Source organism: Cavenderia fasciculata (genome assembly GCF_000203815.1).
Source record: "Cavenderia fasciculata unplaced genomic scaffold Scf_ET2XIPL01COFD4-5, whole genome shotgun sequence".
Taxonomy (NCBI): Eukaryota; Evosea; class Eumycetozoa; order Acytosteliales; family Cavenderiaceae; genus Cavenderia; species Cavenderia fasciculata.
Window position 1 is genome coordinate 779,007 of NW_004457695.1, and position 20,839 is coordinate 799,845.

At 34.0% G+C, this 20,839-nt stretch overlaps 11 protein-coding genes across 11 annotated transcripts; 6 read left to right on the forward strand and 5 right to left on the reverse strand.

Annotated features, from left to right (window-relative positions):
• Positions 1–56: 56 nt before the first annotated feature.
• Positions 57–1,061, forward strand: DFA_07883 (uncharacterized protein; the record flags this gene model as incomplete). The annotated part of the gene is made up of 3 exons (XM_004355324.1): positions 57–208; positions 284–530; positions 735–1,061. The coding sequence occupies 3 exons, from the start codon at positions 57–59 to the stop codon at positions 1,059–1,061; spliced, it is 726 nt and encodes a 241-aa protein (XP_004355376.1).
• A 71-nt stretch (positions 1,062–1,132) lies between these two features.
• On the reverse strand, positions 1,133–3,095 carry DFA_07884 (uncharacterized protein; the record flags this gene model as incomplete). Its single annotated transcript, XM_004355325.1, has 4 exons — positions 1,133–1,231; positions 1,303–2,172; positions 2,240–2,896; positions 2,934–3,095. 4 exons carry the CDS (start codon positions 3,093–3,095, stop codon positions 1,133–1,135), a joined length of 1,788 nt encoding a protein of 595 aa, XP_004355377.1.
• A 70-nt stretch (positions 3,096–3,165) lies between these two features.
• On the forward strand, positions 3,166–4,539 carry DFA_07885 (uncharacterized protein; the record flags this gene model as incomplete). Its single annotated transcript, XM_004355326.1, has 3 exons — positions 3,166–3,297; positions 3,377–3,784; positions 3,850–4,539. The coding sequence occupies 3 exons, from the start codon at positions 3,166–3,168 to the stop codon at positions 4,537–4,539; spliced, it is 1,230 nt and encodes a 409-aa protein (XP_004355378.1).
• A 505-nt stretch (positions 4,540–5,044) lies between these two features.
• Positions 5,045–5,686, forward strand: ube2w (ubiquitin-conjugating enzyme E2W; the record flags this gene model as incomplete). The annotated part of the gene is made up of 3 exons (XM_004355327.1): positions 5,045–5,249; positions 5,356–5,412; positions 5,511–5,686. The coding sequence occupies 3 exons, from the start codon at positions 5,045–5,047 to the stop codon at positions 5,684–5,686; spliced, it is 438 nt and encodes a 145-aa protein (XP_004355379.1).
• A 274-nt stretch (positions 5,687–5,960) lies between these two features.
• Positions 5,961–10,371, forward strand: ercc6 (SNF2-related domain-containing protein; the record flags this gene model as incomplete). The annotated part of the gene is made up of 4 exons (XM_004355328.1): positions 5,961–6,521; positions 6,606–6,859; positions 6,942–8,759; positions 9,198–10,371. 4 exons carry the CDS (start codon positions 5,961–5,963, stop codon positions 10,369–10,371), a joined length of 3,807 nt encoding a protein of 1,268 aa, XP_004355380.1.
• Positions 10,372–10,540: 169 nt separating this feature from the next.
• Positions 10,541–10,755, reverse strand: DFA_07888 (uncharacterized protein; the record flags this gene model as incomplete). The annotated part of the gene is made up of 2 exons (XM_004355329.1): positions 10,541–10,614; positions 10,707–10,755. 2 exons carry the CDS (start codon positions 10,753–10,755, stop codon positions 10,541–10,543), a joined length of 123 nt encoding a protein of 40 aa, XP_004355381.1.
• Positions 10,756–11,821: 1,066 nt separating this feature from the next.
• On the reverse strand, positions 11,822–13,345 carry DFA_07889 (uncharacterized protein; the record flags this gene model as incomplete). Its single annotated transcript, XM_004355330.1, has 3 exons — positions 11,822–12,375; positions 13,001–13,141; positions 13,168–13,345. 3 exons carry the CDS (start codon positions 13,343–13,345, stop codon positions 11,822–11,824), a joined length of 873 nt encoding a protein of 290 aa, XP_004355382.1.
• A 597-nt stretch (positions 13,346–13,942) lies between these two features.
• Positions 13,943–16,628, forward strand: DFA_07890 (DNA polymerase III; the record flags this gene model as incomplete). The annotated part of the gene is made up of 3 exons (XM_004355331.1): positions 13,943–13,993; positions 14,102–14,142; positions 14,372–16,628. The coding sequence occupies 3 exons, from the start codon at positions 13,943–13,945 to the stop codon at positions 16,626–16,628; spliced, it is 2,349 nt and encodes a 782-aa protein (XP_004355383.1).
• Positions 16,629–16,745: 117 nt separating this feature from the next.
• Positions 16,746–17,119, reverse strand: lsm6 (LSM domain-containing protein; the record flags this gene model as incomplete). Its single annotated transcript, XM_004355332.1, has 2 exons — positions 16,746–16,777; positions 16,864–17,119. The coding sequence occupies 2 exons, from the start codon at positions 17,117–17,119 to the stop codon at positions 16,746–16,748; spliced, it is 288 nt and encodes a 95-aa protein (XP_004355384.1).
• Positions 17,120–17,512: 393 nt separating this feature from the next.
• Positions 17,513–20,219, forward strand: DFA_07892 (uncharacterized protein; the record flags this gene model as incomplete). Its single annotated transcript, XM_004355333.1, has 5 exons — positions 17,513–17,732; positions 17,849–18,604; positions 18,692–18,840; positions 18,921–19,191; positions 19,618–20,219. 5 exons carry the CDS (start codon positions 17,513–17,515, stop codon positions 20,217–20,219), a joined length of 1,998 nt encoding a protein of 665 aa, XP_004355385.1.
• A 99-nt stretch (positions 20,220–20,318) lies between these two features.
• Positions 20,319–20,778, reverse strand: DFA_07893 (uncharacterized protein; the record flags this gene model as incomplete). The annotated part of the gene is made up of 2 exons (XM_004355334.1): positions 20,319–20,517; positions 20,771–20,778. 2 exons carry the CDS (start codon positions 20,776–20,778, stop codon positions 20,319–20,321), a joined length of 207 nt encoding a protein of 68 aa, XP_004355386.1.
• Positions 20,779–20,839: the final 61 nt, after the last annotated feature.

A 20,839-nucleotide genomic window follows, 5' to 3' on the forward strand; every position in this document is an offset into this window, starting at 1 on the left:
ATAGCCATTCATCTATTTCTGCAGCAGCAGCTGGTGGGCACCTTGACATAATCAAGATGCTTCATAATCGTTACACTCCCGACCTGAATACAAGTGCAAAGGCAGCTATCGACAATGCAACACGTATTGGCCATTATGAAATTGTAGAGTTTCTGTTGGCTAACCAATATCATGGTCATGATGCAGTCACCGTTGAAATAGCAGCAAGGTTGGGACACGTTCCACTCTTGAAGCTACTTACGAATGAAGGCAAGCAAGGGATTTGTGATAAAACCTTCTACAGTGTTTGTGGCAGTGGAAAAGTAGAGGCCGTCAAATTCCTCGATCAATTTAGACAACAATATCTCAACAAAATGGACCCAAGCTACTATCCACTATTTACAACACATGAATTCATCTGTGCTATATCAAAAGGTCAATCTTTGGATGTCGTCAAGTATCTTCACGCCAATAGAACAGAGAAACTAAAAGATGGGTATCAATTAATGAATAATGCCTGCAAAGATGATAGTCTTTTGGAAATATTAAAGGTAACTAACTATCTATATTCAATTTGATAACTCATCTAATTATATTTCTATTTCCAAAGTTTCTTCATTTCAACAGGACAGAAGGATGTACTAATATGGGGATTGAAATAGTAAGTTTTACACCAAGTCTAAACAAAAGCAACAAATATTTTTTATAAATTGTATACTAATTATAAATATATTATTATTATCTATTTAAAATAGGCAGCTGAACTGGGACAATTAGAAACTATTAAATTCCTTCTAGTTCATTACCCAGAATTAAAAGTAGATATTGCTTTTGATTTTGCAACTAGGTTCCTCAAAAATGATGTGGTCAAGTTCTTATATCTAAACACTACCGATAATGCAACCATAGCATTAACCATGGCAATAACGCACAACAATTTGGAAATTGCAAAGTATCTTTTAGAGAATCATACTGATAAAGTACAATTACAAAGTGCACAATGGGAGAAATTAAATTTAATACAAAGTCAAGAATGGGACCATGTTAAAATATTATTTCAATCTTTGTATAATAAACAATGAATAAAATAAACCAAAACCTTGTTGATCTCTTCATTTACTTCTTCCAAAATCAATTCAATGCCATTGTTGCACTAGATCAATTTTATTTTCTCGATAACTGGTTTCCAACTATCAGGAAAGTCCAATGTTACAACCTCTGGTTGTTGAGATGTAGGATGAATAAATTCCAACTATTTTTAAAACAAAAATGTTATTATTAGTCTTTTTAATTAATACATATATAAATATATAACAAACATACATAATAAGATTGTAAATATAATCTTGATATTTCACTATCATCATCCTCATCATTGTTTAGTTGTTGACTCTCCTTTTCTTTATCTTTGATATTTTTTATATTACTTTGAATGACACGATCAATAAAATAAGGATTATAATAGGGATCACCAACAATTGGGAAACCAGATTCTGACATGTGAACTCGTATTTGATGTGTACGACCAGTATGTAAAGCAACCTCGAATAATGCCTTTCCAGCTCCAAAACCCTTTAATTCAAATTCCGACTTTGCATATCTTGGACCAAACTTGTTTATACCTTTTCCAATCGAGCTACCATGCACCAAGTAATGAGAAAGGAATGGATGATTCATTTGATAAACCACTTGGTTATCTGCACAACTCTGGCATTTAAATGAATTATTCTCCTTTTTGTCAATACCATCTCTAATGGTTGTAATGGATGCTTCATCCATCAATCCTAGATTTTGTTGTTGTTCAAGTAATATTTGTTGATTACGATTAAATATTGGTGCTGGTTGTGTTCTCTGTGACATGTATGAAGTGATTTCACCAGATTTGAATAGAGAAGTAGAACCATTACACATGATTGGTCCTCCCTCTTCTTGTGGTCCAATATATTTTGAAATCATACAACATGCACGATTGGTTGAACAAGAGGAAGAAGAAGAAGAAATATTTGTATTTGTAGTTTGATCTTCACTACTACTCTTTTTCTTTTTTGTTTGATTATTATTCTTGTTGTAATTATTGATAATAGTTATTTCACTCATGTCAGATGCCATACATCTAGGTGTATCTGTAACAACTCTATATTTCTTTTTCCATCTTGGCATTGATTGTGATAGAATGGCACAAACTTGTGATGTCTAAAAATAATTGATTTGTTAATATCAACAATTTATATAGATATATCTATGTTTAAATATATCTTACAAGTGATACAACAACCAAACCAGAAGTCCATTTATCAAGACGATTTGGGAAATAGGCAAATGGTTGATCTCTTTCAAAAAACTCTTCAAGGTTCTTTAGTCTTCTTTTGAATCTTCCCTTGTAGAGTGTAGGGTCATGATAATACTCTTTCATGAGTTGTTGATAGGTGTTTAATAGTTGAGTGACGACAAGTTTCTCGACACTATGATTGAGATTAGATTGAATAGGGTATCCAAATGGTTTGTTGATAATGATAAACTTGTCACCCCATTCTCCATAAACTATCTGTACTTGTCCTTCTTCAACTGTTAATCCCCATTCTAATTTCATGTATCCTCCTTCTTCTTCTTCCTCCCTATGTTCATCTTCTTTTCTTGGTTTATCTTGATGATCTTCATTTCGTAATGGTTGTTGTTGTCTTTGATCATCATATTTTCTTTGTTTATATCTACTATCATATTTTTGATTACTTGTATATTGTTTATTATTCCCACTATTATTATAATGTTTCTTTGTATATGAAGAAGATGAAGATGATGCAGTTGAAGTTGAAAATGAAAAGGTTGATTTGCCTATTGTCGTTGTCTTATTCACGTTTGGACATATGAATGTAGATGCAGCACATGATGATAGATATAGTACGCTACTACTACTTTGCTTGTAAATATATCTACAACTAGAAATAGGTATAGACAACATGACAATAGTAGGTTAAAAGACAGAGCTTGCATTCATCTTGTCTTTGCTCGTCATTCATTGCAGAAGTTTCATTGAATGTTTTTACCAATAATAATATTTTTAATGAGGAGGGTGGGTTGATGAATTCTTGATCGATGAGTTGGTTGGTCAGTGTCATTTTATTTATTGATTTATTTGTTTATTTATTTATTTGTATATATAGTAGTTTTGAAGGAGAGATAGAGAGAATGATAGAACATCATGGATTGAGTGAAGCAACACCATCAGATGAATGGGTATCATTAAATGTAGGAGGAAAGATCTTTAAAACAACTAGATCAACTCTTACCTCTGACCCAAACTCTGTATTATATAAAATGGTAAGTACAAAGTAGTAATTAATTGTTAATGTTATATTTTATATTAGATACTAACCTATTTATTATTTATTGTTTTTAGTTTAATAGAGAGAATCAATTTATGATATCACACAAGGATAATCATGGATGCTATCTAATTGATCGTGACCCTAAATACTTTAGATGTGTACTTAACTTTTTAAGATTTCCTTCTACTAAGCACCCACCCATCATTGATGATGGTATATCTATACAGGGTGTGTTGCAAGAGGCACAATTCTTTCAGATTGACGGGTTGATCAAGGTCATTGAAAAGGCTGAACGATCAAAGAGCGACTTGGACAGAAAAGACATTATGATATACAGGAACCAAATCAAACTGACAAACAAACGTCTCCTTCAAATCGATCTATCCAACATGGACTTTACAAAAGAGTCTTTTAACAATTCAATCATTTCCAAATCAAATTTATCCTATTCCAAATTAAATTCTTCAACTCTTTTACAAGTATGTTAAACATTATATATAAGTGTATTATAGTGAGTGTACTTATATTTATTTGTTCTATTTAGATAACAGGAAAAAAAGTAAATTTTAATTATTGTAAAGCAGAGAATGCATTGTTTTCAAATTCGAATTTAAATGGATCGACATTTGATAGATCGGATTTATCACATGCATCATTTAATAATTGTCAATTGGCAGACTCTACGTTTGAGTCTGCTATTTGTCAGGGATCTCTGTTTCAACGTGCCAACTTGATCAATGCTCGCTTTAAAAATGCAGATTTGCAACACGCCAAGTTTCAAAAGTCCACTCTGTATGGCTGCGATTTCACAGGTGCACTCATCAGTAATTGTCATTTTACAGCCGCATCATTACAAGGTGCCACCTTTGACTGGGACCTCATCTTCAAAACCTACAATGAAAGTGAATTGAGATTATTCAAAAAATCAAGAGTCACCCAACAACAATTGGACCAACACATACCTCTAGCCTATCGATATCTATTTAAAGTGGTTGAATTACCAAATGATATCAATCGAAATTTAAGATTATCAATTGGTCATTTAAATCCATTTGGAAATAATATTAATAATAATAATATGAATCAAAGTCAAGATTCCCAAAAATTAATTGATTCTAATAATAGTATTAATACAAGTCAAAATAATATTAACAATCAAAATCAAAATCAAAATAATAATAATAATAATAATAATAATAATCAAAATAATAATAATAACGATCACCAAACATAATTTTGATCAATATAATACCAATAAATGGAAAAACGACTGTAAATATATTTATCTCTTCCACAATCCCCCCTTTTAATACTCAACTCTCAACTTGAGAGTAGAGTTACAACTATATATAGAAATATTAGCTCTTTTATAGATAGATATAAAAAGTCATTCATTTCAAAAAATATTTCTATCAACAATTTTTACTCTTCGGGACTCGAAAATACTAATTTTGAGAAAATAAATAAATTAAAAATTAAAAAATTAAAATTATTAGGGTTGCAAAAATACACATATTACATTATTACAAATTCTTGTTTTCGTTTTACACATTCACTCATCTCTCACTTTACTTTAATTCAACTATTAAAGATATATAAATTATATTATTAACAACAACAATAATAACAACTACACATACACATCAGTTCAACTCAAACCAAACCGATTATTTTATTAGCAATAGCAAAAACAATAGCATAGGACATACATAGATACATAGATATTGCATATACAAACAATGGCAACAGCAAGATATACTAAAAGATTACAAAAAGAGTTATTGGACCTTGAAAAGAATCCACCCATCGGTATCACCGTATTAGAAGCTACTAATTTCGAGAAATGGATAATAGCTATCGATGGAACTGAGGGTTCCCTATATCAAGGTGACAAGTATAAACTTCAATTTAGATTCAATCAAGGTTATCCTTTAGAGTCACCAGGTATGAATGAATCATTATAAATAGAGATGTTAAACTAAAGAAGAAGAAGAATAGACTCTAATACCTCTTTTTCTAAATATACCAACAACAGAGGTTGTATTTACAGGTCCAGTACCAGTTCATCCACATATATATAGTAATGGTCATATTTGTTTATCAATTTGTATGTTATTGTCTATCATCAGCTGATGACCAACCTAAACCACATACTTACTCTCTTCTATTTATTATTATTCTTAATTAATTGGGAATAACTACTAGTATACGATCATTGGTCACCAGCATTGACAGTATCATCTATTTGTCTAAGTATATTGAGTATGTTGAGCAGTTGTACTGAAAAGTCAAAGCCTGTCGATGATTCGATTTATACATCGAGGGCTGGAGGAAGATCACCCAAAGATACTAGATGGCTATTCCACGACGACACTGTTTAAATTATTAAATCATAATAATAGTAATAATAGTGTACATATATATTTATATTTAATAATAAAAAATGGAAATGGGATGACATAATATCTACAATACAATACTATTCTCATTCATTCTCTGACCATAATTATGATATGAAGATGCAAAGATAGTGATTTCTTGGAAATGGGATCATCATCCCTTTGACACCACCCCAAAAAATAGTTTATTATCTTTGACACAAAAAAGGGAATAAAGAGTCTTTCGATTTAACTATTATATTATTTCCCGAGAGAGATGAGTAATAATAATAACAACTACAATAACAAACCTGTATCTCACAATAATAACAATAACAACAATGATCTAAACGACTTTGAATTTGATTTCACCGATAACAATGATAATAATGTAATCGATTTAACTTCAACGACGAGTACTACTTCGACAACAAGTACAACATCAAATTATAATAATAACAGAACAACAAGAACAAACTTTAATTATATTAATAACAATAACAATAATAATAATAAACCAAATAATAATAATCAGAATTTCTCTGGGGATGCATTAGACAATCTAACAAGATTGGGTGTTCATTCGTATAGTTCATCGTCGGTTGAAAAGAAGGTTATCAAACAGATTGATAGAGCAATTACAACAAATGAAATTAAAAAGTATAATGATCAACTTGACAAGATTAGAACAGAGATTGATTCAATCACCTCGTTTCTAGAAGCTTGTGATGATGGAGCACAAGATCAATCCAACAACAAAAACAATATATTTGCTTCAAACAAGGACCTATCACTTGATGAAGTAGCTAAAAGTTTTCAAGTTTTAAAACAGATAAAGGTATGAAACAGGATAAATAATAACAACGAGGGATGGAATAGAACTGTGTAACTAATTAACAGGCCTGTTATCTCTCTTGTGTAGCAAAAAAAAATCAATGAATTATTAAGAGAAGAGAAGGTGATCTTAGGATTAAAGAATAAATTGGTAGAGGAAGAGAAAAAGAAAAAGGTACAAAAACAATACCAACCAAAGAAACAAATTGATTTAAATACTCCAAGTACATTTGATCAAGCTTTGTTTGGTAATGTTAAAGTAAAAGAAACAGAAAGAGAAAAATTGGTTAGACTTGGTAAAATTACTCCTTTTGCTGCTTCTTCGACCCCTGCTTCTTCAAAGTATGTAGATTTGATAGAAAGATAAAGATATCATATCTAGTATGTATATTCTTATGCTTTTTTTGTTTTTGATTATTATTAGACAAACAAAAATAATTCCAATTATATCAAATAATGAAAATAGTAATCGAAATAATGGTAGTAGTGTGGCTATTAGAGCAGGTTCTTCGGGTAGATTCAGTTCTGGACCTGAAAAAGTATTAAAACCTGGATCGACAAAGAAACAACAGGAAAGACATGAAAAGAGACAGAATTGGATGAAAAATGCAAACAAGGGCATTTCAAAACGTCAATCAAACAAGGAATTTTATAAAGATATTCATGATCTAGATGATGTATTAGAAAATGAAAAGAAACAAAAAAAACAACAAACTAGTACTACCAGTACTACGACTACTTCAACGACTACGACTACTAAAACAACAAAAACAACGAAAAAGAAAAAGAAAACGACTAAATCAATACCATCACCTCCTTTAGAATCACCTCCACCTACATATGCATTAAAAAGATTAAGAAGAGAAACAACTATTACTAGACCATTAATTATTGATCAAGATGATGAAGAGGAAGAGGAAGAAATGATAGAGATTTCATCTGATGAAGAGGAAAATTCAGATCAAGATTATATTCCTTCTGGTGAAGAGGAAGAAGAAGAAGAAGATTTCGATAATCAAGATGAAATTGTACAAATAGATGATGAGGAAGATGATAAAGATGATTATGATGGAAAAAAAAGAAAAAGATTAAATGTAGAGGAAATTTGGAAAGATGACAAGAATGAATCAACCTATTTGGATCGACTTTATGAATGGAAGTGTGAAAGAGTTCGTCTGTTACGTCTCAAAGAACAACAATTGGAAAATAGATTAAAGACAATCCAACCAATCGAATCTATAACATCTCCAAGTACACTCGAAGAAAATATTTTGGATGGTGAAGATGAAGATTCAATTGTAAATATGTTGTCTCAAGATAATAATAATAATGAAAAGAGAGACGATAATAATGATGAAGAGATGGATGAAAAGATATTGGATAAAGAAATGGAACAAGAAGAAGAAGAGATTGGAGAAGACTATGAAATCGATGAAAACTTCAAGATACCATTTGAATTGTATAAAAAGTTATTCGAGTATCAAGTGACTTGTGTCAAATGGTTGTGGGAATTGCATGGACAAGAGACTGGTGGTATTATTGGTGACGAGATGGGTTTAGGCAAGACTATACAGATTATCGCCTTTTTAGCGTCGTTGCATTACAGCAAAAAGCTTGCTGGACCTTCGATTATTGTCGCACCAGCAACACTATTGTCGAATTGGGTCAAGGAGATACATACGTGGTGGCCACCTTTTCGTGTAGTCTTGTTCCATTCTTCGGGATCGTCTGATAAACAGGAACAAGCTAAACTACTGAAACGAGTGGCTGAAAAGGGACATATTATTCTCACAACCTACGAGAGTGTGCGTATCAACCAAGACTTGTTACTCAAACACCACTGGGAGTACATTATCTTGGATGAAGGACACAAGATTCGTAATCCAGATGCTGATGTAACTTTGGCGGTGAAACAGTTTCCCTCATCACATCGTATCATCTTGTCGGGCAGTCCGATACAAAACAAGTTGACAGAGTTGTGGTCATTGTTTGACTTTGTGTTTCCTGGCAAGTTGGGAACACTTCCCATCTTTCAGGCACAGTTCTCGGTTCCGATCAGCTTGGGAGGGTACTCTAATGCGTCATCGTTGCAGGTGCAGATTGCCTATAAATGCGCAGTGGCGTTGCGTGACCTCATCTCTCCATACATGATCCGTCGTGCAAAACAGGATGTCTTGCAGAGTCTACCATCCAAAAACGAGCAGGTTCTGCTTTGTCCAATGACAGAGTTGCAAGAAAAGTTGTATATTGACTTTTTGTCGAGTAATGAAGCAAAAGATGTTATGGATGGACGCAAGAACCTGCTGTACGCAATTGACATTCTCAAAAAGATCTGCAATCATCCTGATATTCTGCATCGCGATGTCAACGATGAAGAACATCCAGAGGACTATGGAAACGTGACACGATCGTCCAAACTTCGTGTCGTCGAGCAGATCTTGCCCATGTGGCGCAAACAGGGACACAAAGTACTGCTCTTTTGCCAGACTCGTCAGATGCTCGATATTGTCGAGTTGTTTATCCAATCGTGCGAGCATAAGTATCTGCGTATGGATGGAACAACGTCGGTCAGAAACAGACAGGCAATGGTTGAAGAGTTTAACAATGACCCTACACTGTTTGTGTTCTTGCTGACAACCAAGGTTGGTGGGCTTGGTATCAACCTCACAGGTGCATCTAGAGTCATCTTGTTTGATCCAGATTGGAATCCATCAACTGATACGCAGGCTAGAGAGCGTGTCTACCGTATCGGACAAAAGAAGAATGTTACCATCTACCGTCTAATGACAACCGGTACCATTGAAGAAAAGATCTATCATCGTCAAATCTACAAACAATTCTTGTCCAACAAAATCCTCAAAGATCCAAGACAACGTAGATTCTTCCAGTCTCGTCACTTTAAAGACTTGCTCTCCTACTCCAAGATCAAAAAGGGGTCCGAGACGGGTGACATTTTCCATGGAACAGGTTCTGAAATCTTACCAGAAGATTTCCAAGACAAGAAAAGAAGACGTGGTGGAAATCAACAACAGCAACAAGAACAGGTTGAACAAAAAGAAGGGGATGAGGAAACGACAAAAGCATCGGGAGAGGATACTGACATTTTGAAACAATTATTTCAAAAGGATGGAGGTATGAGTGCCCTTAAACACGATAATATTATGAATCAATCAGGTCCTGAAATGGCTCTAATCGAAGAGGAAGCATCGAAAATTGCAAACAAAGCTTTGGAAGTATTAAAGAAATCACGTTCAAGAATTGAACAAACCGATAGATTTGCTTCTCCAACTTGGACTGGTAGATCTGGTATTACAGGTGCTCCTTTATCTTTAACAAATCAAAATAATAATAATAATAATAATAATAATAGTAATAATAGTACAACAACAACAACAAGTAGTAAACCAAGATTTGGAAACAAGAGTAAATTATCATCACAATTATTACCAACTATTCAAGATTCATCAGTTGCTTATAATAATATGAGTAATGTTACAACAACCAGTACTACTTCTACAACTAGTACTACGAATACTTCATCGTCATCATCATCATCAACAAAAATGCAACAACAACAATTATCATCTACCAATATTTTATCCAATTTGGATACTGAAGATGCAGAACAGGCATCAGTACTATTTGGAGGATTGAAAGCAACTGAGATTATAGAAAAGATATTCTCATTTTTGTTACACAGAGGTGGATCATCCAGCACCCAAGAAATTATCAATAACTTTTCACTTACCATTACTGCTGATCAAGCTCCATTGTTTAGAAGTTTGTTAAAACGAGTTGCGACCTTTGCCAAAGGTGAAAAGGTTTGGACTATCAATGGTGACCTTTTAAATTAACCTATATCTATAGATAGATAGATACTTTGCAATAAATGAAACGATAATATATTCATTTGAATCGAATAGTGTTGTTTATACGTGTTTGTAGTTGTTTTATTCGCGATTAAACAAATAAATAATAAATAGTAACCAATAGACCAATGATAATCAAAGGACTACTTGGTATTCATGATCTTGGACATTTGCATCTTTCATCAACTGGTACTCCTGATAGAGCACTTTCAATATGTTGACCACATCCTATAAATATACATTGAAAGAATAGATCAATGATTAGACACTAGAAGTTATTCGACAGCTATATCTTCTTTGAATATATATAAACTACATACCAGCCCAAGTTGGTTTAGTACACTTTCCACAATCTACTCTTCTACACATGTTTAAATGTTATGTAATATGTTATATGATATACAAATAATAATGAAACTAAGGGTGACGAATGAATAAATCATCTAAATTAAACGACACAGTTTTATAGTTTGTTTTTTCAAAGTAATTTTCGGTTGGATGGATCTGATAAAATCGATACTTTTTCGGGATTGATCTTATATGATTGACAGTGTGATTCGGTTTCCGTTCTATATAGTACGTTGGTCATCAATCATTCCATATGGAATAATCGAATCATAGAATAGAATAGAATAACAACGATCATTCCATTGAAACTCTTTGAGTAATTAATTTAAAAAAATTAAGGTAAATTTATTATTATATTGAGTGATCACTATTTTAAATCTCGGGATTTTAATAAATAGGATAGATTATTATTATTAGTTATTATTGTCGTTATTGTCGTTATTGTTATTGTTAGTATTCATATTTAAATAAATATTATATTATTATTATTATTATTATTATTATTATTATTTCCGATTAATTTTCTTGATTTAAAAATAAATTAATAGATAGTTATTATTATTATTTGTTTTTTATATTGGATAACATAATGTAATGTTGGTAGTTCAAGTATTGTTACATGTTGGTAATGTTTGTATAGTTGTAATGGTAATAAGAGTATTGGTATATGTGGCGTAGTAATAGTATCGATATGATTGGTATTTATACAGTATTGTTACAAATGTATATTATAAATATATTTTGAGATAATAGTTATTATTATTATTATTTAATAAATAATTAAAGGGTTTTGGGTATTATTATTATAACTATAATTATAATTAAATAAATAATGGAATAGATATTATGGTATAATATGATTGTAAAGAAAAAAGTATGATTGAAAAAAACAAAAAAGGTAAAAACGTTTTTAACCTTTGGTGTTGAGAGAGAGAGAGTCCTAGTTGTTGATGTTCTATAAATCCGATGGGGGTTGGTGAGGTTGAGTAGTGTAAGTGTAATGTATGGTAGTGTAGTGAGTGTAGTGTGGTGAGTCGAGTTGGTTGAGGGAAATGGAAAAAAAAAATAAACTGGCTGTTATAACGATTTAATAAACAGCGGTTAAAGCAGTTCTTGGAGAAAGAGCTTGATTATGAACGGTAGCTAAACCTCTTGGAGATAGAGCATTGAGAGCGAGAGCACTGATATGATGGGTGCTGGGACCTGGTAAGAGATTTCTTGGCGAGAGACCTGGCGAGGTGGATGATGAAAGGTTGATGTTGAGGTTGAGACGTGGAGACACCGATTTGACCTTGGGAGATTGGTGTGGAGAAAGGGTTCTTGGGGAACGGATAGCTTGCTCGAGTTTTGGTGAACGGGCAATCGAGAGTGGTGGTACAATGGTCTTGCAGTCGTCTTGGTCAGAGTACAACATGAGGATACCATAGTCACGTGGATCGTTCCACATGATTGATTCAGAAGAAGAAGAGTCGGTTGTGGCACTACTGCTGCTGGAAGCTGAGCGGACAGCCATCTCCTTGTCGGCCGAGGAGAGGGCACCAACAGTGGCGGTGAATTCAAGGTTTTTGATACCTTTTTTTAACTTGTATACTTCGGCCAATGGATCTTTAACGTCGTAGCCGACAAAGAGGTAGTCGATACCTTGGACAGAGTGATCGAGGTCGACTCTGTTGAGCAGCTGCGAAAACAAATGTTCATTTTCAAAGGTGGATCCATTCTGGGCGAAACAGCTAAATAGCTGGCGGTGCTTGAGTGTCTTGGCGTTGGGATGGAGCCCGTCGCGCAAGGTAAAGATGAGGTCTTGGTTCCAGACAGAGATGGATGCTTGGGCGCACTCACGTTCGCCGAGAAAGAGACGGGCGTAGTAGACCGACTCGAGAAACTTGCTATTGTGCACGATAATGTCGTCAAAGTTGGCTGGTGTAAAGTTGTAGTTTTTGAAAGCGTTGACCCAGATATTCTTGACATTGTCAGTGCCAACCTTGAGCTTTTCAATTTTGACTTGGTAGGTCGATGTTGCCACGCTTGGCAGCAGGCCGGTTGTGCCGTGACACGGCCACGCACTTTGGCGCTGGTCAAACTGGAGAAAGCTGTCGATCTGACCTTGGATGGTACGGTTGATGGCAGTGTTGGACTTTGACGACGAGATGAGGCAGCACGAGGTGGGGTCGCCGACCATCAGGTCCAAGGCATTTTTCATGAGCATTTTCGAGAGCGACTGGTTTCGGTAGCTGGGGTGGACGTGAAAGTCAAACGAGTAGTATACAGACTGGACGCATTTGTTGACCAACATTTGCTTGATGTTGCAGCCGTAGCCGCCTACGACCTCGTCCTCGCGCTTTTTCTCCTTGTCGCATATGACCATCATCTTGGAGTGCTTGGACAGGTTGGGACGAATCGACAGGTCCTTGGGTGAACTGATGGCCATCAGACCATCACTATTGTATGAAAATTGGAGACGTGGGATCTTGGATTCGGCACGCTCGTCCAACACACTGTCATATTCTCGGATATCGAATCGGCAGAGCGGCGGCATCATCAATGAAGATGATGTTGTTGATGCTCCACCACACCCTATATTGGCAACAGTTGCTTCACTATTTCTATGCATTCTATATTATTTAGTATTATTGTTATTATTATAAGTACAAAGATTTTTTTTCTTTTTCTTTTTCTTGTTTTTTTTTTTATTCCTAAAGCCCTTTTTGGTAATTATTATTATTCTGGTTGATGCATAAAATGGAATGAATGTTGTGATTGATGACTGATTGTTGGATCTATGGTCGGTCAGACTGATGGTTGTGATTGGATGTCGATAACAATAAATTATTATTGATATGTGCACCTTTGCGAGTAGTTTTAAATTTGAAACGCAAAGCAAGCAAGGTAGGTATTGGTAATACTGACTTGTTGATGGGTGATTTAAAAGAGATAAACTATTCTATTCTATTATAATAATACACAACATTCACTGATAGAGTGTGGCAATGATGAAAAAGAAGAAGCCTTGTTGACAACAATTTAAATACAACGGCTAACAGGAGAGGAGAAAGTTCAATTTGTATATTTTATAATTGTTGGTATGATTATTTATATGAACAGGCAAACAACCAAGGTAGGGAGCGAGCAAAGGGTAGCAACCTCAGCACATTTCATTGACGGATAAGGAGCGATTGTCAAGCGCTTGGCTGAACATTTGATTGATTGAATGGCCGCCGACCGTGTGGGAAACGAGCCCAACCTCCTGTGGCACGAGATTGTTTGTGCCAAAAATAACTTCACACGCTGTATCAAAGGACGCATTGCGTTTGACGGGCGATCATCAGCAAAATGTTGCAAGTTTGTTGGTTGTTTTTTATTTTCAAAGAGAACTTTGAAGAAAAGATTGGTTGATAGACTCTACAGTGTGTAGCATAGCTTCAGTATTGAAAGGTAGGTGACCACCAACCACCCCCTACTCTACTCCCTTATTCCCCCTTTAACAACAAATCATCCACAGATCATCGAACTGGCTATTATGCTATGACATGATAGTTTCCTCTCATTATCTAACTAACCCCCATCTTCCACAACATCGGATGTCATAACACCCTCACTACTGCTACAATAGGATAGGAACCACCCTCCCTTATTCTAGAAATTCACATCACTTCACATCGCTCACCTTCACTTCAATTTTAAAACAACAACAACAAGCTAGAGCTAAACCTAACAAGAGAGAGAGAGAGAGAGCAAGAATGAGCAGTAAGAGACAACCCCATATGATCAATGTTGATGAGGAAGAAGATGAAGATGATCTATTGAACTTTGCATCTAGTCAGATGTTTGTAGCGTCAACAACAACACCAACAACCAACAACCATAACAAGAGCGTGCTATCCTACAACAATTCCCCAATCTCCACTACTTCTCCCTTCCTCCCCAACAAACAGACTACTACACTATCATCAATAGCAGCAAACTCCAACAATAACAATATTAATAATAACAATCATACCCACAACACCATAGCCACACAACAACCCAATAATCAGCAACATCAGATGAATATTATTAATAACCAATTTGATGATAAATTAATTGATCATGATTCTACAAAAATAGGTGGTAGTGGTGGTAGCCAACCACAACCACAACCACAGCAACCTCCGGTCATCACAGACATGATGCCCCCTCACAACACAGATGCCCCCTCATCCCCCTCAACATCATCTGATCGATACACAGATCTTGACAATGATGTTATCATGCATAATAGCAACGACAACACCAATAATAATAGTAATAATAGTAATAATAGTAGCCCGCCTAATAGTCAAACCAAGAAAACTACATTATCAAATAATAATAATAATAATAATAATAATAATGATGATGCAGCTGATAAAAGTACAACAACAACATCAAAACGGATGCTACCGTTATGGATGAACTTTAATAGCAGGAATAGTAGTCCACATGGAGTAATAATAGATGACACCAATATTATTGGTGGAATGATGGATACGGCTGGAAGAAAAACGAGTAGTTCCGGCGCGCCATCAGTCGACGACGAAAAACAACTATTATTAGATGCCGAGGCCAAACGAAGAAAAAAGGAACAATCAGTTGCTGACAACGTCAGCAGCAGCAGTAGCAGCGGTACTACTACGACGGACAATAATATGAATAGTCCTCCACCTACACCAACATGGTTAACAGAAATGAGAGGATTTACTGAAATAGAAGAACCAGTTGCGAGTGGTAGAGTTATATGTTTTGACTTGGAAACAACTGGATTCGGTAGTGAAGATAGTATTATTGAAGTAGGTGCCGTTGAATTAATCGATGGATGTCGTACAGGCCTTACATTCCAGAGTTATGCCAAACCGAAAGCACCTATTCATCCGGAAGCTGCCAAGGTACACAACTTGAATGCCTATTTGCTCAGCTCGGCACCTCCTATCGAGTTTGTGTTGGCTAGTTTTATGGACTTTGTAGGCGACGCCCTTTTAGTCGCTCACAACTTGGCCTTTGACCATCGTATGCTAATTCAAGAGATGATGCGCTCAAAAATACCCATCAATCGCTCCAAGAAATGTTTTTGCACCATGAAGTACTATAGAAAGGTGATTAAAGACGTTAGCTACAACTTGGATGCAATTAGCAGTCAGCTTAAAATAGACAAGCTATTGTTAAGACGAACACACGGTGCATTGGTAGATTCTGAAATCTTGGCAATCGTCTATTCCCATCTAACAAGAATCCCACCAAACTATGCAAGTTTAAAATTAATTGATAAAATGAATCAAGCTCCTTGGAATCAACCACAACCTCAACCATTAAACTTACCATCTTCACAATTAGATTTAAATAATATTTATAATCATGATCAATTGGCCAAAAATCAAAATAATAATAATATTAATAATAATCAACAACCAATATTAACTACATCTTCTACAACAACTACGTCTACAATACCTACAACTACTACAACTAATATAAATAATAATAATAGTATATTAGAAAGATTAGATCATTATGTTTTAACAACAAAAGATTTGGATAAATGTTTACAATTCTACTGTGATATAATTGGATTGGAAAAGGAGATATTTGGTCAACAATCTGATCGTATAGCACTTAGAATCAATGATTTACAGAAAATCAATATTCATGTGGCAGGCAGAGAATTCAAACCACATGCAAGTCATCCAACACCAGGATCGTTGGATCTATGCTTTATATCTCGTATACCAATCATCAAGGTCATCCAAACCATGTTTAAACACAATATACCAATTGAAGAGGGCCCCATCCCAAGAACAGGTGCTTGTGGTCCCATTCTTTCCATCTATATTAGAGACCCAGACGATAATTTAATTGAAATCTCTGAAAAGATTAAACAATAAAAGTTATAAAATAACAAACAATTAAGTTTGTTTGTTTCCATAGAGTGTAAATGAAAGATATTGATTAGATTTGATTTGATTGTTGTTATGTATTATTATTATTCCAATTATTATTATTTATTTTTTAGATTGTGCTGATATATATAAAACTAATAAAGAAAGAAATAATTCAATTGATGATTAGATTAGTATTGTAAGATGAAGATAGATTGATTCGATTAGATTGATACAATACCATTATTTCCTCTCAAGAAACAATCACCATATTTTGTTTTCAATTGTCCATTTAAATACTCTTCTGTTTGTTCCATTACTATATTCATATTGCCGTCTACTACTTCCAAGATACCTCTATATTCTACACCATTGTTAAGTTTGACTACTACTGGTCTACCTATACACATTTTGAAAAAGTTGAATTGCGCATTGTTATTATTAGATGTTGCTGCTCCTCCTGATGCTGAAGTTGTTGATGGTGCTACTGCTGACATATCTGTATCTATGAAATGTTTGTGTATATGTATTATAAGTTATATATATGTATACAATGAAAGATGTGTACTAACTTTACAAAAGATCATGTTCCCTCCCCCCACTTTAATTGATCGCGCTGAAGTTGCCTGAAAATTTTTTTTTTATTAATAAACCCACCTCAAAAACATCATTCATCCTACGCCTATTCTATTCTATCTTGTTCTTTATCATCTTTTGAACATTAGCAACAACTAGATTATAATCTTTGCATCGCGATTTAGACTGACGAACGAGTAGTAGTAGTAGTAGTAGTAGTAGTGTTGATCAAAAGAGAGAACAGAACGATCACTAAAGAGATAGATAGAGTGTTGTTTGTGTTTTCTAGAAAAAGATATAAATGAAGAGCAAGAATGAGTAGTAGTACTACAGACACACCACCAACTTCAACGACTTCTACAACTTCTACTACAGAGATGAAAAAGGATGTGACAATGTTGGATGACGATCAGCAGCAGCAGCAGCAGCAGCAGCAGACAAGTACAACTACGACTACTGCCAATAATATGGTCAACGAAGCAGACTTTAGAATATCGATTTCAATCCCACCTGACAATCCTCCTATTTGCTCAAGTTGATCAGTTTGGTTCAGAGTATCCCTCTTTGTATGTATTGAAAATATATTTGATAATATTTGATTATTCTAACGACAATATATATTCTATTCTACAGTACAACAAACTCTGAAGCCAAGTTTGCGCAAGCATTACATCATATTAGACAACAAGAGTTCTTTCAACAACAACAAAAGATACAACAGCAGCAACAACAACAGCAACAACAACAACAAAATGAACAACAACAACAACAACAACAACAACAACAACAACATATGGGACCACCTCCAATGGTAGAATTTGCAGACCACATGAATTTGGCACGTATAGAGTTGGAGCAAATCTTAAATTTGATCGATTTCAAAGGCAACAAGGACGTGGCAGTGTGCAATGTCGACAAGCCTCCCATATCGATGAATCGTGAGTTGTCAGACACAATGATCAAAATCAGTTCAAAGCAACAGAGTCTATCGACCATGGGAGACAAACTGATTCAAGGAGCTGCTCGAATGAAATCAACCATCAATACAGTGTCGTCGTGGTGGAACGATGTTTCCATACTGCGATCGAAATGGAGACTCAAGGGAAAAGATACCATCTCCCCATTCACATCCAACAATAGCAACAATCCTTCAACATCGGTGGCATCGGCAATTGCATCCAACAAAAAGCTATCATTGGACTATGGATTCTACACTGCAGGATCGTTTATCGAACAAACAGAGGCATCATTATCAAGAGGTGCAAAAGGTGAAATAGTAATCGAATTTCCTCATCTACCCTATCAATCATCAATCGATAAAAAACTCTATGTAAATGTTAAATCCAGAGAACAAAATAATATTTTTAATAATAATAATTCTTCAAATAATTTTGATAGACAAACTTGTATGTAAATCTAAAAAAAAAATCAAAAACAAAATATATATGTTAATTAAAATTTTTAATAATGTTTATTTATTATTATATTTTTAGTAATACCAAAATATAAAATTAATTTAGATGAGCAAAGTAAATGGGATAAAGCAACTTTGGATGAATTTCGGAAACTTTCTTTTTTTAAATGTACAAAATTATTAAACAAGGCTCAAAAATATCAATTTAATAATGAATTGTTTGAAAATGTAAATATATACAAATATACTTATTTATTTATTTAGATTGATATATATATTAATATCTATTATTATTAATAATTATTTAGTTGTGTAGAGAATTATCACAATCAGAAAATAAGAATGAAAATATAATACAAACAGAAAAAGAATTAAGAATAGAATGTGGAAACTTGAATTTATTTATTGGAATGGATACTGTTAAAAAATCAAAAACTCCTTCTCCTACACCTCCTCTTCAACCACAACAACAACAACCGCAACAACAGATTGTTCAATTTAATAATCAACAACAACAACAACAAGAAATTGGTAAACAAAAAATTGATAGATTATTATTTGTATTAAAATTGGTACTATGTAAAATAACGGTACTACAAATGAAAAGATCCCAAAAACAATTGGTTTTGAATATCTTTAATCGGAATCCAAGATTGGTATTTGGCAAAAAGCAACAACCCAATCAAACCCCCTCGCAAACGCAACAACAACTTTTACCACACGCCGCGTTGTCTAGCCCTGCCATATCCATGTCGTCGTCGGGTGACGATGTATTGGGCAAGAGTGCGTCCATCCTCCGTCACATGGACATGTTTTTGCGAATATGTCAGGTCATGGAGACGATAGAGATGAAGTACCCGGTTCGCATCCGATACACTCCCGCCTCTACCATCTCGTCGTCCATCATCATGATCACTTTGATCGAGTCTGCCACCAACCCACGAAAGGGTCCCATGATCAGCATCGAAATTGTCGTCAAACAAAACATAATCAGTATCATCCAAGGTCACCACCGTTCATCGCATACCGATGAAATTCTTGCACACATCCAAATCACAAATCATCTCGATAAATATTTAATTGATAAACTACCTCAACAACAATTCATTGATATGGAATTTATTTTAAATATTGATAATATTAATAATAATGAAACTATAACAACTACAACAACAACAACAACAAATACAACTAATAATAATAATAATAATCAAAATGGCACACATAAAGAGGATTTTTCAATTATAAAAGAAGGTCATCAAAATGATCATGATAATAATAATAATAATGGTAGCCATACTAAACAACCAAAACAACAACAACATGAGAATGGGTATCATCAATTAAAAAAGAAAAAGAATATTTATGAAAAGTCAAACAATAATAATAATAATAATAGTAATATTACAAAAATGAATGGTAAAAAGATTATAGAATTGGAAGATGAGGAATATCAAGATGGAGAAGAGGATATAAATAATATGGATAACCATAACGATAATAATAATAATAATTTTAAAAAATTAAATATCTTAAAGACGACAGAAACAGGAAAAGGAAACAAAGTGAATCAACGATATCGCCAAGTAAAGAAATTTAAAATATAATAATAAATTTACTATTACTATTTTTTTATTGGTATTCATATTCATTTATATATATTAATATTTATTAATATTAAACAAGAGTCCAGGAAAACGTTTTCTTTAAAAGAAGAGGAATAAATTGGTTACAAGTACCATGAGAATAATTGTAGATTTTCTACTTGTTAAATGACCAACTGATGATTCCTTGCTACCTTCTGGTATCACATATTTTTTACCTTGACCTCTGACCAGTTTACCATTGACATAAATTTCAAGTACTTGATCATAGATTCTTTTTTCTTCGGGATTTGCAAACGTACTAATTTGACAAGAAAAACAAAACATAGGGATTAGGATCAACAACAACAACAACATGAAAAAGGAGGGAAGAACATGTTTGCATTGATTGATAACACTGAAACCAAAGGTGAACAAGTAGTGGTGAGGGTCGAATAGTGTGGTGATCACTTTTCAATGTTCACCATACAATGGTGGTTACACAAATAAATAATAATTAGAGGGTTGATGGGTGGTCATGGTTCAATCTCTGTGAAATATTATCATCTACCTACAAAAGCATATCGTTGTGAATTTGTTTCACCCTTATTGCTCATATCACTATCACTATCATAATAGAGATA